The following is a 12,890-nucleotide window of genomic DNA, read 5'->3' on the forward strand; positions in this document are numbered from 1 at the left end:
ACCTTACTTACACAGACTATTTATTTGAGTTAACCTTGGTACTTTATTCTTATATACACAAATCTCAGACGACACGTCCTGTCCCTGACACTACCTTTCGTTAACTGACTACATGTAGACATCAACCACACATCGCGGAAGACACTGAACATTCAAGGGACGTAACCATGATATATATATATATTTAATAACAAGGAACGTAACACCAAACACAAACTTTTTGAAAAATTGATTACTAAAATACCTAAGAACGGGTTTATAATTTTAAATAGTTAAAATATTACTTGAGCTTTGAACCTAACGGTTTATATAGATTATAGGATAAAGCAAAGGCTGGTGTTTTTTTTTTGTTTTTTTTTGTGTGAAAGCTCCTGATGGATAACGTAGTCAAGAATGTGCCTGTAACTTCAGTGTAACCGCAAACCCCACACCACGACCCAACCAACACCCTTTAGTTTGAGTTAGTGAGTTTTAAGTCACCCAAGGACACCCTGCGGACAGGAGCCTCTTTATCAAATTCGAAATGTTTATGTTTGCAATGGTGTGTAGGCTACTTCCCTTTACACTCGCATAGTTTGGCCTAATGTGTAGGCTCACTATGGTTCCAAAACGTTAACATTCCCTACAGTGGCATCGAAATGTGTTGAAAAATCTGGCGTTCATCTTGACGTAAATGATGAAGTTGACCGAGGCCGACATCTGGTGCAGGATGTCTAGCACCAGCAGGATGCCGCGACTATATCGCCAGGTGATGTGCACATACGTGTGCAGCACAGTCGCCGGCACCAGCAGCGCTACAAACACCACACACACCGTCAACAACAGCTTGACCACTTTCATCTCCTTGGCTGACTTCTGGTGTAGAATACTGGACGACATGTTCTTAAATTTCTGTGACGTCACCAGCAGTTTTAAGATGGTCAATGACGTACACAGCAGGACAACGGTCAGTGGGACGGTCGAGATGAGACATAGTCTGTAGACATCAAACACCACCTGTAAGGTCATGGCACTGGCGAAACTGAGGTAAGAAGATTTTTTATCGGAGATCATTTTGTCGAAGTAATGTCTACTGTACTCGTTATCAAATGAGTTAACAATACCGCAGTAAATAAACAGCAGGATTATAACACACTTCATGCGATATGGGGTATTGAGTTTATGAAGGTACAGCGGTAAAAACACGGCAAATAATCGTTCAACAGAGATTAGAGCTATTATGTGGTAGCTAAAGGTGGAGGAAAATATATTACAATAATCTAACACTTTGAAAAACTCAGTGGTTTGTGTGTTGGAAGGTATCAATTTGTTTTCTCTAAAATACAGCAAGTAACAGTGTTTGGTTAGGTGACCCACTGTAAACAGGAAGTCTAACACGGACAGCGAGCAGAGGAAAATTGCAGTTGTGGAGTTTAACCCTTGTCTGACCAGGACGAAAATTGTGGCGGCGTTGCCGAAAAATCCAAAACCAGCGAGGAGGTAGTAGAGCCCCAATCCCACGTGATACAGCAGGAATATAACTGGCTCAATGGAATGTTCTGGAACCTCTTCCTCCTTGTTGGTAAAATTTCTTAAACCAAGACTTTCAAACAAGCCGAGGTAGTTTTTATCGACGCCAATACCCGCCATCTTGTCTGTCCCGTCAAAAAATCTTTAATTCTCGTGCTGAAATTGTATCCAAATCTAGGCTGTAATGGTAAAAATAAAATAAAAACTAAGACAATTTGGCGTAGTTGTTATCACAGATGCATCGATTTAATGATAATAATAAGATACAATTTGACCCCCTTTAACAACACAAAGTAACAATAATTACATGAGTAGAATTATTTGCAAGCAATAACGAAAACATATCTGCAGCATAGTTAAATGGTTGAGTGGGTGCGGCTTAAAGAGACCTACAATCTATGTGTAGTAACAAAGAAAGCTGTACTAGTGATGTGCATGCAAGCTAATAATGGAAGTTACGTTCATGCAAACTTATATTGGAAGGATTCTTCTTGCCGCCCACCCGTACCTCAGCGTTCCGAATTACAGTTTTTTGTCACTTTCTTGTATACGATGTATAAAATAAGTATTGTATTCGAGCAAAACAAATAATTCAGAATTTATTTATTTTTTGACAAATCTCGATGTTTTACACGTTCTTGTCTTTTCTTGAACGATTTCCAGTAACCGGAAATGGTATTTTATTTCACTTCCGTGTGAACCCGATAAACTTAAGTATCGTTCAGTTCCAACATATTATATAAGTACTAGATCCTGATAACGTAGGTTATTCTCAGCATTTATTAATAAGCGATTTCCGGTTACCTGAAGATTTACTTTACTTTCGATTAAAATTATTTAAAAAAACTTCAGAATTTTATAATTTTATATAATAATTTATATTTTATTAAAGCAGCACTTTCTAATAACATTTTTGGCTCTATGTATCTTCTCGAAAAATGAGCGGTTTTGTCACAAATGTCTGTATTTCTATGGCCTCATTCCACTGTAAGTGCCATCCCAACCCTTTCTGTTGCTATATACGAGAACATTTAGGGGAGACAGCTCCTACTTTATTTTTTCACAAAAAAAAATCAATTTATTTTACACCAATGAAATAATTCGCTTTAAAGGCTATATTTAGTTGCAGCTTTTCAGATGTTTAAAAAAATTTGATTTCATCGTGACGTAAATAACAAAATTGACGGCATCACTAAGCTGGTAGAGTATTGACGTCACGACACACATGATGACGTCGACGTGATACAATGTCTCTGGCGAGATGTAAAACTTGAGCAGAAGTTGCGAGGGAATTAAAACAACAACAAACACCACACACACAGTGACCAACATCCTGGTCAGTTTTAGGTCTTTGATTTTCTTAGACACGGTAGAAGACACTGCGGTTTTGTTTGATGTTTTGCTGGTCACGCATAGTTTAAGTAAAGTCAGTGTAGTACACACGAGTATAATAGTAAAAGGTATGGCTGATACAAGAACAAATCGATCAAAATTAAAATAACTTGAGATACGCGTCAGTTGTTTCAGAACTTCCGGCTCGTCAAAGGTAAATAAATATTTATTCAGAAAATATTCTGTGAATTTGTTTTCAAATAAACTCGCAAGTACCACGTATATGTAAATTAAAACGATCATAATCTTGAGTCGTGTTGCAGAAAAGAATTCTGAAAAACATGGCGGCAGACAAACATCAACAAATCTCTGCACTGCTATCAAAGCCACCTGATGAAAACTTGCAAGAAGCGCACAACGAGTTAAAAAAACGACAACGTTAAGATACTCGATGTGTATGCTGTACATCACAGTATAGCAGTGCTGGGAACACATCACTAAAACCACATTCAAAACCCCAGTCACCGAGAACATCAGATGTGTACCAGAAAGCGATGCTAGGATAATGTCTGTCGGTTCTTTCATTCCGCGAGCTACCACTTCTGCTATCGTCAAAACATTTCCCATAATGCCAAGAACACACAAAATGCACAGTAAAAGCAAATTCACATAGTTGACAACATGCTCTGTGAGCAAAAATTTTGGCTCAAAATCAGAAAATAAATTCCACACCAGACTTCTATTTTTAGAAAAGTTGTTCATGGTGTACGACATTACGAAAAGCCTGGAAGGGTTTTACTAGTGAAACAGTGGAGATATTTGTTAACAGTTTAGCAAGTGGAAAGCTCTAGAAATTTGTTAACAGTTTAGCAATGTGGAACAGTCCAAAAATTTAATCAGAGTTTGACACCTACCTTAAAATAAGTAAAAAAATAAGTATTTATACAAAGAATTGTAGCAGCAACTAATTATGTTTTCGAGTTCGAGAAAGGAATTCAATCCTCTAATGCAACCCCTTCGATAGAACGGATGTCTAAGCACAATTTTCTGTGTTGTTAATCAGTGTACTTGCTGAGATATAGACAAGACATAAGGCTCATATAATTCTTTAAAAAGTAAGTACCATATATATATATATATATATATATATATATATATATATATATATATATATATATAAGCTATAGACTAGTTCATGTGTGGTAGACTATACCTTAAAACTCTTCTATAGTAACAATATTGATGTAACTTTCCACGCAAACACTTCATATTTAAATACAAAAGTGAATAGTCCAAAAAAGTTGATTTCGTTTTCTTTAGATCGTTTTACGACGGTATTAATACTTGCCTTTATGTTTGTTTTATTCCTTTATTTATATCTTGGTGTCAATACAATGTCTTGCATGTTGTTTTTTTTTTTTACTGCCGTCGACATGCAAGTTTATCCTGTTTTTTTTTAAATTTTATTCTTTTTCTTTGTTTCTATTCTTTCCTGTATTTACGGCTGATTCTTGTGCAGTTTAGTCATGACTCAAGTATACTATCTTTTGAGTTTATTCGGCAATAAAATATTTTACGCTTGTTTCGGTGTCTTTGTATTTCGGTGGTTCATTTTTCCTCGTTGTACTAAAAAAACAATGAAGTTTTTATTTGAAATAATATTTCATGCATCGGTATTTTAAATCAATAACTTTTTAAACTAGATCTAGGCATATATTGTGTTTACTGATTTGGTATTAGATTTTCCGTTGCATGTGCTCATTAAGTGGTCTTTCATCCATTTTCTAAAGTTAAACATCAAAATCCAACTTCAAAATTTAGCCATTGCGATCAATATTAGTATGCAATTTTTTAGCTGTAAAACAAAAAGTAATTGTATAAAGTACGATTAACGTCAAAAACTAACATTCACGTGAATAACAAATCCTGCTTTTGTATGCGTTAGATAATGGTAGAGGTAATGGTTAACGTCAAGATGTAACGACCAAGAGAAAGGTTAACGAGGATTTTAGTAAGGCAGTTATGTTTTCAGTTTCATCACATGGGTTATGACATGGCATTCAAATGGAAATTAGTTTCCATGTTAATCTTCTGTCGTAATGGCTTCTGTGTATGTTAGATGGTGGTGTTTTTGGTAGCATTAAATGGGCGAACATGATTCAGATGAATCAAATCTTTATCTAGCCATGTTTCTCTTTATCTTTTGGCATCTGTATTTTTGTGTCTTATTCTTCTTGTTTTTGTTTTAATTTATTTATGTCTTCGTGTATCTTTTTCTGTGTTTATGTATATCTTTGTTTCTTTGTATTTTGTCTTTCGGCACTAGTATCTAGAATCTAGAACACGGACTGACAATATACAGATATGTAGCTATATGCGGTTCTGTGAATGTATGAATGCAGCTCTTTCCATAAGATATACGAAAGTGTTACTTATTTTAAAAGTGAACAGGCGAATATATAGCATGTAAATAATTTTAACTTTCTTAAAATTAAACAGAGTTTGTAATGTGGCTTCATGAGTATATTTTATGAGAATTATGAAGGAAATTGTTCTCAATAAGTGTTGGACTGGGTCGCTGGACACTGTGATAAATCTTATAGATTATAGAGGGTTATTTTTTTATGTGAGTTTCTTCTTTCTTTGGTGTAGGTGTGTATTCATTACGTTTTATCTCTGCCATGATGTCACTTTATTCCTTCGACTCAAGGAACAGAAACTTTAATTTCAACTATTTTTCTGACAATTCTGACCACAGGTAGAGGGGGGATGGGGTTAATTCCTTAAAAAAGATGTGACGTCATTCTGGGTTAGGTTAACGGTTTTAAAATGCCACCGAAACTACCTTTGTAATGACGTCAAGACGAGGACAAAGTGTTTACAAGAATGAGACTACGTTTAATAAAAAAAAACTCATCAAAACAGACTGTCAAAAAAGTGGGGGTAGATATCACCAGGAGTTCCGCGGAATCAGATTCACGCGTGGGTTATCCAAAAGAACGACGAAGTAACTCCTCAGCCACGCTTCCCCAATCAATTCCAGGGAAAAATAAGCTTGTATACCACTGTTAGAATACGTCGTGCTATTTTTGGAATCTTGCTAAGCCGGAATGGCGGCGTAAACGAATCGATACACGGAAAGAATAAGCCTGGAGATGTCTGTAAAGTTGGTTTATGCGGTTGTATTTTATCCCAGTGTTAGTTAACTGGTACCATGTTAAAGCGTTTTTTGTCGATGCCGATATTTACTTCGTGTTTAGGTTACTTTTAATAGTTTTCCGATGACCGGAAAAATGCGCACAAATTTTTGTTTTTTAATCTAGCATTTATTGATTTTAACTAAACATGAACAGATGTAAATTGTAATTGAGGCATAATAAAAAGCTTTTCAACGGATAATGACCTAATTAAAGTGTATTAGTATAATATAATTTGTATTTGCGAATTTTTTTTATTTGCGCAGCTTTCCGTTTGCGCAGTTTATAGGAACCCTTTACCTAGACCATTGACGGGAAGCAGATGGTATAACGTTTGAGATCGCCCGTGGTTGGTTAACATTGGCAATATATCCTAGACTTGTAATATAATACGATGAACACCCTAATGATATTTTATGCAATGTTTTAGCGGGTAGCAGAATAGAATGCTATGTCTTACGTAACACAATACGATGAACATCCTAAGGATATTTCATGTAATGTTTTAGCGGGTAGGAGTGTTGAATGCTACGTCTTACGTAATATAATACGATGAACGTCCTAGTGATATTTCATGTTTTAGCGTCTAGGAGAATAGAATTGAATGTTATGTCTAATGTAACACAATACGATAAACGTTATAATATTTTATGTAATGGTTTAGCGGATAGCAGAATAGACTGCTACGTCTTATGGTCCCGTGAACACATTTAAAACGCACAAAAATAACAGGGTAGATATCGCCAGGAGTTTCGCGGTATTCGAACCGCGGACTGTATATAATTTTTTTAGGCCATTTTTTTTTTTTTTTTGTTAAAGAAGTACGAAGTAACTCCACGGCCAAGCTTCCCCAGAGCAGTTAAGAGCAAAATATCTTTAAATACTACGGGCTGATAACGCTGTGCTATTTTTGGCAACTGAATCAGCCGGCAGAAGGCGGGCTAAGCCAGAAGTAATCGATAAACAGATACAGTTTTGAAGTAGGGACGTAGTAGCTTTTATAGTAAGGTTTTTATTTTTACGGAGAAGTCATCCATTAATTATCTAGCCGATTTTGTACCTAAATAAAAAAGTTAGGCACTCCTATCCCCAAATTGACGTCACATTTCAGCCTACGTACACCCAGTGCTTCTTTCAGACTCTTTTTCTGCTTGAAACTTTCTGGGTGGCTGACACAATTTTCCGGGATGCGGATAAAATTTTCCGCGAGTGGGGTGGGATGGGGGGGGGGGGGGAGACAGGTAAAAACATAAACATTTATTTTCCTAGATAAATTCTATTTCGGTGTGGGGGGGGGGTAGACTTTCTTCGGTGGAGGGGGTGGAGGGGTTACCTGCGCTTTACATTAAACGCGTAAAAAAATCACAAAAATAATGGGGCAGATATCGCCGGAAGCTTCACGGTATTCGAACCGCGGACGATGCATTCCCTTGAAAAAACGAAGTAGCTCCTCAGCCAAGCTTCCCCAGTTAATTTATTGCAAACATATCTTTATATACAACTGTTTCAAAAGGCGCTGCTATTTTTGGAAACTGAATCAGTTTGCTAAGCAGACTGAAGCATTCGATAAATCGATGCAGCAAAAAAGTCAGTTCACCAGTAGACTTGTACCGTATTTGTCGTAAGCTTTTTTTCTTTCCCCATCTGCACACAATGAATAAGCTTATCTTTAACGAATTTGTTAATTTCTTTAATGAAAAGGTAAAACTCCATTTCAGCGTATTTTATTCTCCGTTGCTTGTTTACCTCCAGTTGAGCGTATTTTATTATAACAACCGAAACACACAAAAACATTAGGAAAACACGATTTATTTTTTGTATTGTATTTTTGTTTTAGCAAATGAATAAAAATGAATATTTAAAAAGCACGACTTGTTTATTTTTATTGTATTTTTAAAAAAAGGCATTTGTCTCATGGTGAAACTGATACACTGTTAATCATTCTGTTTTATATTTTTGTATTTATGCAATAAATGTACAAACTCTGTGTTTTTTAATTTGACAGTTTTGCTAAAACTGAAAAAAATATTTTACTATAGAGTTGTATGTTATTTAAATTCATAGTAAATCTACCATCCTTCCCTTTTTTGTATGAGTAAATTTCTGACTTTAAAAAAAAATGGATGTGGGGTCGTCCATAAATGACGTCACACTCGTAAGGGAGAGGGGGGGTCAGCAATTTTGTGACGGTGTGTGATGAGGGGGAGGGGGTGGGGTTTCAGATGGTGTGACGTCCCTTTTTTGCATTATAAAAAAGCAATGTTAGAAAAACAAGTTTTAGCCGTTATTTCACGTTTTAGAAAACGGTTTTAATAAATTGTAATATGAATTGATCAAAATACTCTATGTTGACAGAGTTCTGACAAGATTTTGGAAAAATTATCGATGTTTTAAGAAAAATTCAACAGAAATTTTGAGGGGGGGGGGGGGGGTTGTAGGCTGAGGTGTGACGTCATTTTAGGGGGGGGTCTGACTTTTTGTGACGACATGTAACGGAGGGGAGGGGGGAGGTAAAAATCGTAAAAAAGCGTGTCGTCACAAAAAGCAAGACCCCCCCCCCCCCCCCCAAAATGACGTAGCACCATCTGAACCCCCCTTCTAATCGCACACCGTCACAAAATTACGGACCCCCCCTCCCCCTACGAGTGTGACGTCATTTATGGACGACCTCTAACATTTTTTTTTTAAAATGACAACGTGAGTTGTCACACTTTCTCTAACACTCCAAGCCATCAGTCACCAAATTCCACCCCCCCCCCCCCTCGGCCCACTTTCGGCAGCATCATTGTGCCTTTTAATACTTTTATTCAGTTTAGTTGAAATTGGAACACTTAATTGTACAAAGTGTGCATCTCTATTTTTGTAACCAACAAACAAATCACTTCAGTCAGTCTCTTTGTTGTTTTTTATTCATTTGTTAAAACAAAAATACAATACAAATAAATAAGTCGTGTTTTTTAAACATTCATTTTATTCATTTGTGAAAACAGAAATACAATACAAAAAATAAATCGTGTTTTCCTAATGTTTTGGTGTGTTTCGGTTGTTATAATAAAATACGCTCAACTGGAGGTAAACAAGCAACGGAGAATAAAATACGCTGAAATGGAGTTTTACCAATGAAAATATTGTTTTTACCTAAAATATATGCATGCCCTAACGGATGGGGGGGGGGGGGGGGCGTGTCTATTAACTCGAATCTACCCCTAAAGCTAATCAACTCTCGGGCAACCTATCCTAAACCTATCCGGCGCTCGGGGACAAACTTTCAATTTGCCCCCCCCCCCCCTCGGGAGCTAATTTTTAATTTGCACCCCCCCCTCAAATTTTCGATTTGCACCTCCCGCTCTAACTTATTTATAATTTTTTAACCCATTTTGGCGCCCCCTAAGGTCGGCGCTACGCCTTTACCTAAACACACAGCTTCATGCATCATGGGGTATTAAAAACATTCATAACAGTAAATAGCCCTAATACGTCTATTACCAGTCGACTGGGAATAGGACACATTGAACTATTAATCCCTACTACTAACACTAATTCTAAAATATAAGATCAGTACTAATCCGTCATGTGGGATGGATCGGACACTCATTAAGAAAAGAAAACATCGCAAAACATGCTTTGGAATGGAACCCCAGGGAAAAAGGAGGGTGGGCCGGCCAAGAAGAACGGTTGAAGAAGAGGCGAAAACAGCTGGGCTCACATGGGCACAGATTAAGGGAGCAGCCCAAAACTGAGTCCGCTGGAGATGTGTGGTTGCAGCCCTTTGCTCCCCAGGGGCCACAAAGGAATGATGATGATGATGATGACTAATCTTTCATCTAACCCAGTCTTACCAAGAAACTCACATGAGAACCAACTGAACCGATTCTTTTGAAATTTGATAGGTAGGTTATATTTAGAGATATGGCTACTGATTTCTAAAAAAAGTTTCAATACTTACTACAACTACTCATGCGATTCTTTATAGTTATATAAATAGTAGTGTGTTATTATATTTAAAGAAAATTATTTTATTTTCATACTTTTTATACATAAATAAAACATAGCTTCATACATGCTTTTATTCTTTTTTTAAATATAATTTTATTTTAAACTGGTGTGTGTAACAAAATTCCTCATTTCTCTCAGTGAACTGTTTTACAACTAGCACTCCCTGAATAACAGTTGTAGTTTTTCTGCCAGATTTGTTTGGTCTGATTTGCCATGCATGTCGAATTGTGAGACAGTTTAATACACACACACCCCAGATTTTCAGACAGGGTTGAGTTCATCAAGTCTTTAACGTTTTACATTTACATAATGTGAGTCTGAAAAAAAATTACAAAATGTTTTAGTTTAAATGTTGACTATATATACCGATTCAAATGTTGACTTTATAAACAGGTTCAAATGTTGGCTTTATAAACAGGTTCAAATGTTGGCTTTATAAACAGGTTCAAATGTTGACTTTATAAACAAGTTCAAATGTTGACTTTATAAACAGGTTCTAACGTTGACTTTATAAACAGGTTCTAACGTTGACTTTATAAACAGGTTCTAACGTTGACTTTATAAACAGGTTCAAATGTTGGCTTTATAAACAGGTTCAAATGTTGACTTTACATACAGAACTGTAACCACACCACTGAGATTCACCAACAGATGGTGTCCATCACTAGCAAAGAATAGAAAGAATAAACAATATATTTCCTCTTAGTTTCCGCTTTTTGTTCGATCTACCAACATGTATTCTGTTTCAACTTTGTTTACATTTGAACGCTGAATCCTCAAGATTTCACTAATTTAAATTTGGCAAAGTTATGGGTCAATTTAGTTTTAATTAGTAAAGTTTTAAAGTATGTTACAGAACTTAGTAAACTAGGAAATTGCGGAGTTTAAAACTTTTTAAGAGTAAGGGAAGAGAACTCGACCGTGTGTCCTAAAATGCTTCAATAAGTCAAAGATAACTTATTCAGCTGATATAGGGTTAAGCAGTGTAAGCCGGTGATTAGGCTAAATTGAGAAATTTGAAACAAAAAAAATTCCAAACTTACCAGTTGAATCCATTCTTGTTGGTGGAGCATCAACAATGATTAAATAATCCGGTTCTTTTTAGAAAAAAAAAAAAAGAAACGGAATAATAATTTTTAAAAATGTACTCAAAATAAATGAATCACCTTTATTAAAATGTACTGAAGCCACGAAAGCATGGTATATTACAAGATTGTATGGTAAAGATGAATAACTCTTTGAAGATTAGCAACACTACATACTACTAACAAAACCAAACAACCAGATTCATTATTCACACATTTTAGTGTAGTGTCAAGACCAAAAAAAAATTACTTTTTTGAGTTACTTTAAGAAAACAAGTTAATAAAAAGTCTAGTGACAATTTAAGCGCAATTTAAATTATGGCAGGAATCGATTGGTAAATGTTTCAAGTCGCTAAGTGGTCTGGTTGCCGAGATATGGGCCAAAAACTGCATTTTTTCTAGGTTTTTTGGCTTTTCCGGGAAATCCAGGAAGGAATTCCGGGAATTTTTTTGGCCCACAATCATCCTCGGAACTTGCTTAACATATTTGCTTTTGGAACTAGTCCTCGATATTGCTTCGTTGAGGAGGATATACGACTTAAAGACGACTTAAAGCTGCGGACACACATCCATCCATACATTCCCAGAAATGACGAGTTAATAAACGCAATTCTCCAGAATGGAAATTGCGCTAAAAAATTACTTTTTTGAGTTACTTTAAGACAAAAAAAATTGAGAGTTATGAGCTAGTTAAAAGATAAGACGAATATGTTAACAAGGTAATGTTTTGTTTCATAATGTATATAGCCGTTTAAGGAAATAAATACATGAATTTAAAAAAAAAAAAACCTTACCTCTCTTGATAGAATCTTGAATAGTTTCATATATATTTCCATTAGAGTAGTAGTCTATAAGAAAAGATAAATTGAAAACGTGTTTTTGATTGCTAAAGTAACTGGCAGAATCCTAAATAAAACAAAAAATCTTGAAAATATCCAAAAACTTCGAAAACTCTTTTAACGTAAATTAGTTGAAAACAACAATGCACCAAACCTTAAATAACTAAACAGATGAAATTTGAGCCTCTTATGTTCCAGGTTAGATGTACAAAATTATTACCACATAAAAATAAACTTTTAATAAAATGATACAAGCAAACGAGCCACATATTAAACATACGAGAGTGCACTTGGGTAACCAATCAATTTAACTGGCAACTTGCCTGGAACATATTTTTCCAATGTTTTCTTTCTCACTAAACAGCCACGATAGATTGGACAAAATACTGGAGCCCTATACACAAACAAAAAGGATGGCAATAATATTTTTATTAATTTTTTTTTTTAAATTTCAAAAAAAAAAAAAACTTTTTGAGTGAATGTTGTGGTCCTGTAGTGTAGTAGGAAAATATATTTAAACTTTTCATTAAGATAATTGTGAACTAAATAAGAATCTTTAAATTTAGTTGTAAGGAAAAAAAAGGCCACTATATGTTTTTAACAAAGCATGTTAGTAACTCACCTACTCTCTGTAGTTCTATTTGCAGTTGTCTTCTCTTTTCCTGAAAATAATATTTTAAAATACGTTGTTTTAATTTTTAACTTTTAAGGTACACATTATGTAACGACAGGCTATTTTTCACTTTGTTTAGTTTAGTTGATTGTCGTTTGTATTGAAAAAGTAAAGTTCAGTTTGTTGACGTTACATTGTTAGGGGTGACCGGAATGATACGCAATGGCAAAATGCGCAACGGAAAAGTGCGCACTAAAAAGATCTCAAGGGCATTTTTTTTTCTTAAATCAAGCATTTTCTGACACTGTAGCATTATAAA

The 12,890-nt window shown here is 35.4% G+C and overlaps 2 protein-coding genes and 1 long non-coding RNA gene across 3 annotated transcripts in view; all 3 read right to left on the reverse strand.

The window, feature by feature from the left end:
- Nucleotides 1-612: 612 nt before the first annotated feature.
- LOC131944604 (mas-related G-protein coupled receptor member B5-like) lies at nucleotides 613-1,629 on the reverse strand. The gene has a single exon (XM_059305289.1). The coding sequence runs from the start codon at nucleotides 1,627-1,629 to the stop codon at nucleotides 613-615; it is 1,017 nt and encodes a 338-aa protein (XP_059161272.1).
- Nucleotides 1,630-10,103: 8,474 nt separating this feature from the next.
- Nucleotides 10,104-11,969, reverse strand: LOC131944611 (uncharacterized). The gene is made up of 3 exons (XR_009387058.1): nucleotides 11,914-11,969; nucleotides 11,078-11,131; nucleotides 10,104-10,351 (listed from the first exon to the last, which is right to left on the reverse strand). It is a non-coding gene; the product is annotated as an uncharacterized LOC131944611 (long non-coding RNA).
- Nucleotides 11,970-12,228: 259 nt separating this feature from the next.
- Nucleotides 12,229-12,890, reverse strand: part of LOC131944606 (uncharacterized) — a 30,073-nt gene continuing 29,411 nt past the window's right edge. The window contains exons 21-22 of the mRNA XM_059305290.1: nucleotides 12,581-12,620; nucleotides 12,229-12,352 (exon numbers count right to left, since the gene is read on the reverse strand). Of these exons, the coding sequence (XP_059161273.1) occupies nucleotides 12,229-12,352; nucleotides 12,581-12,620 (164 nt within the window). The remainder of the gene's footprint in view (nucleotides 12,353-12,580; nucleotides 12,621-12,890) is intronic.

This window comes from Physella acuta, unplaced genomic scaffold (assembly GCF_028476545.2).
Source record: "Physella acuta isolate Inbredline_101_S28 unplaced genomic scaffold, ASM2847654v3 ptg000500l, whole genome shotgun sequence".
NCBI lineage: Eukaryota > Metazoa > Mollusca > Gastropoda > Physidae > Physella > Physella acuta.

Coding starts and splice junctions, on each gene's coding strand:
- LOC131944604 (XM_059305289.1), bottom strand. CDS start 1,629: ATGGCGGGTATTGGCGTCGATAAAAACTACCTCGGCTTGTTTGAAAGT.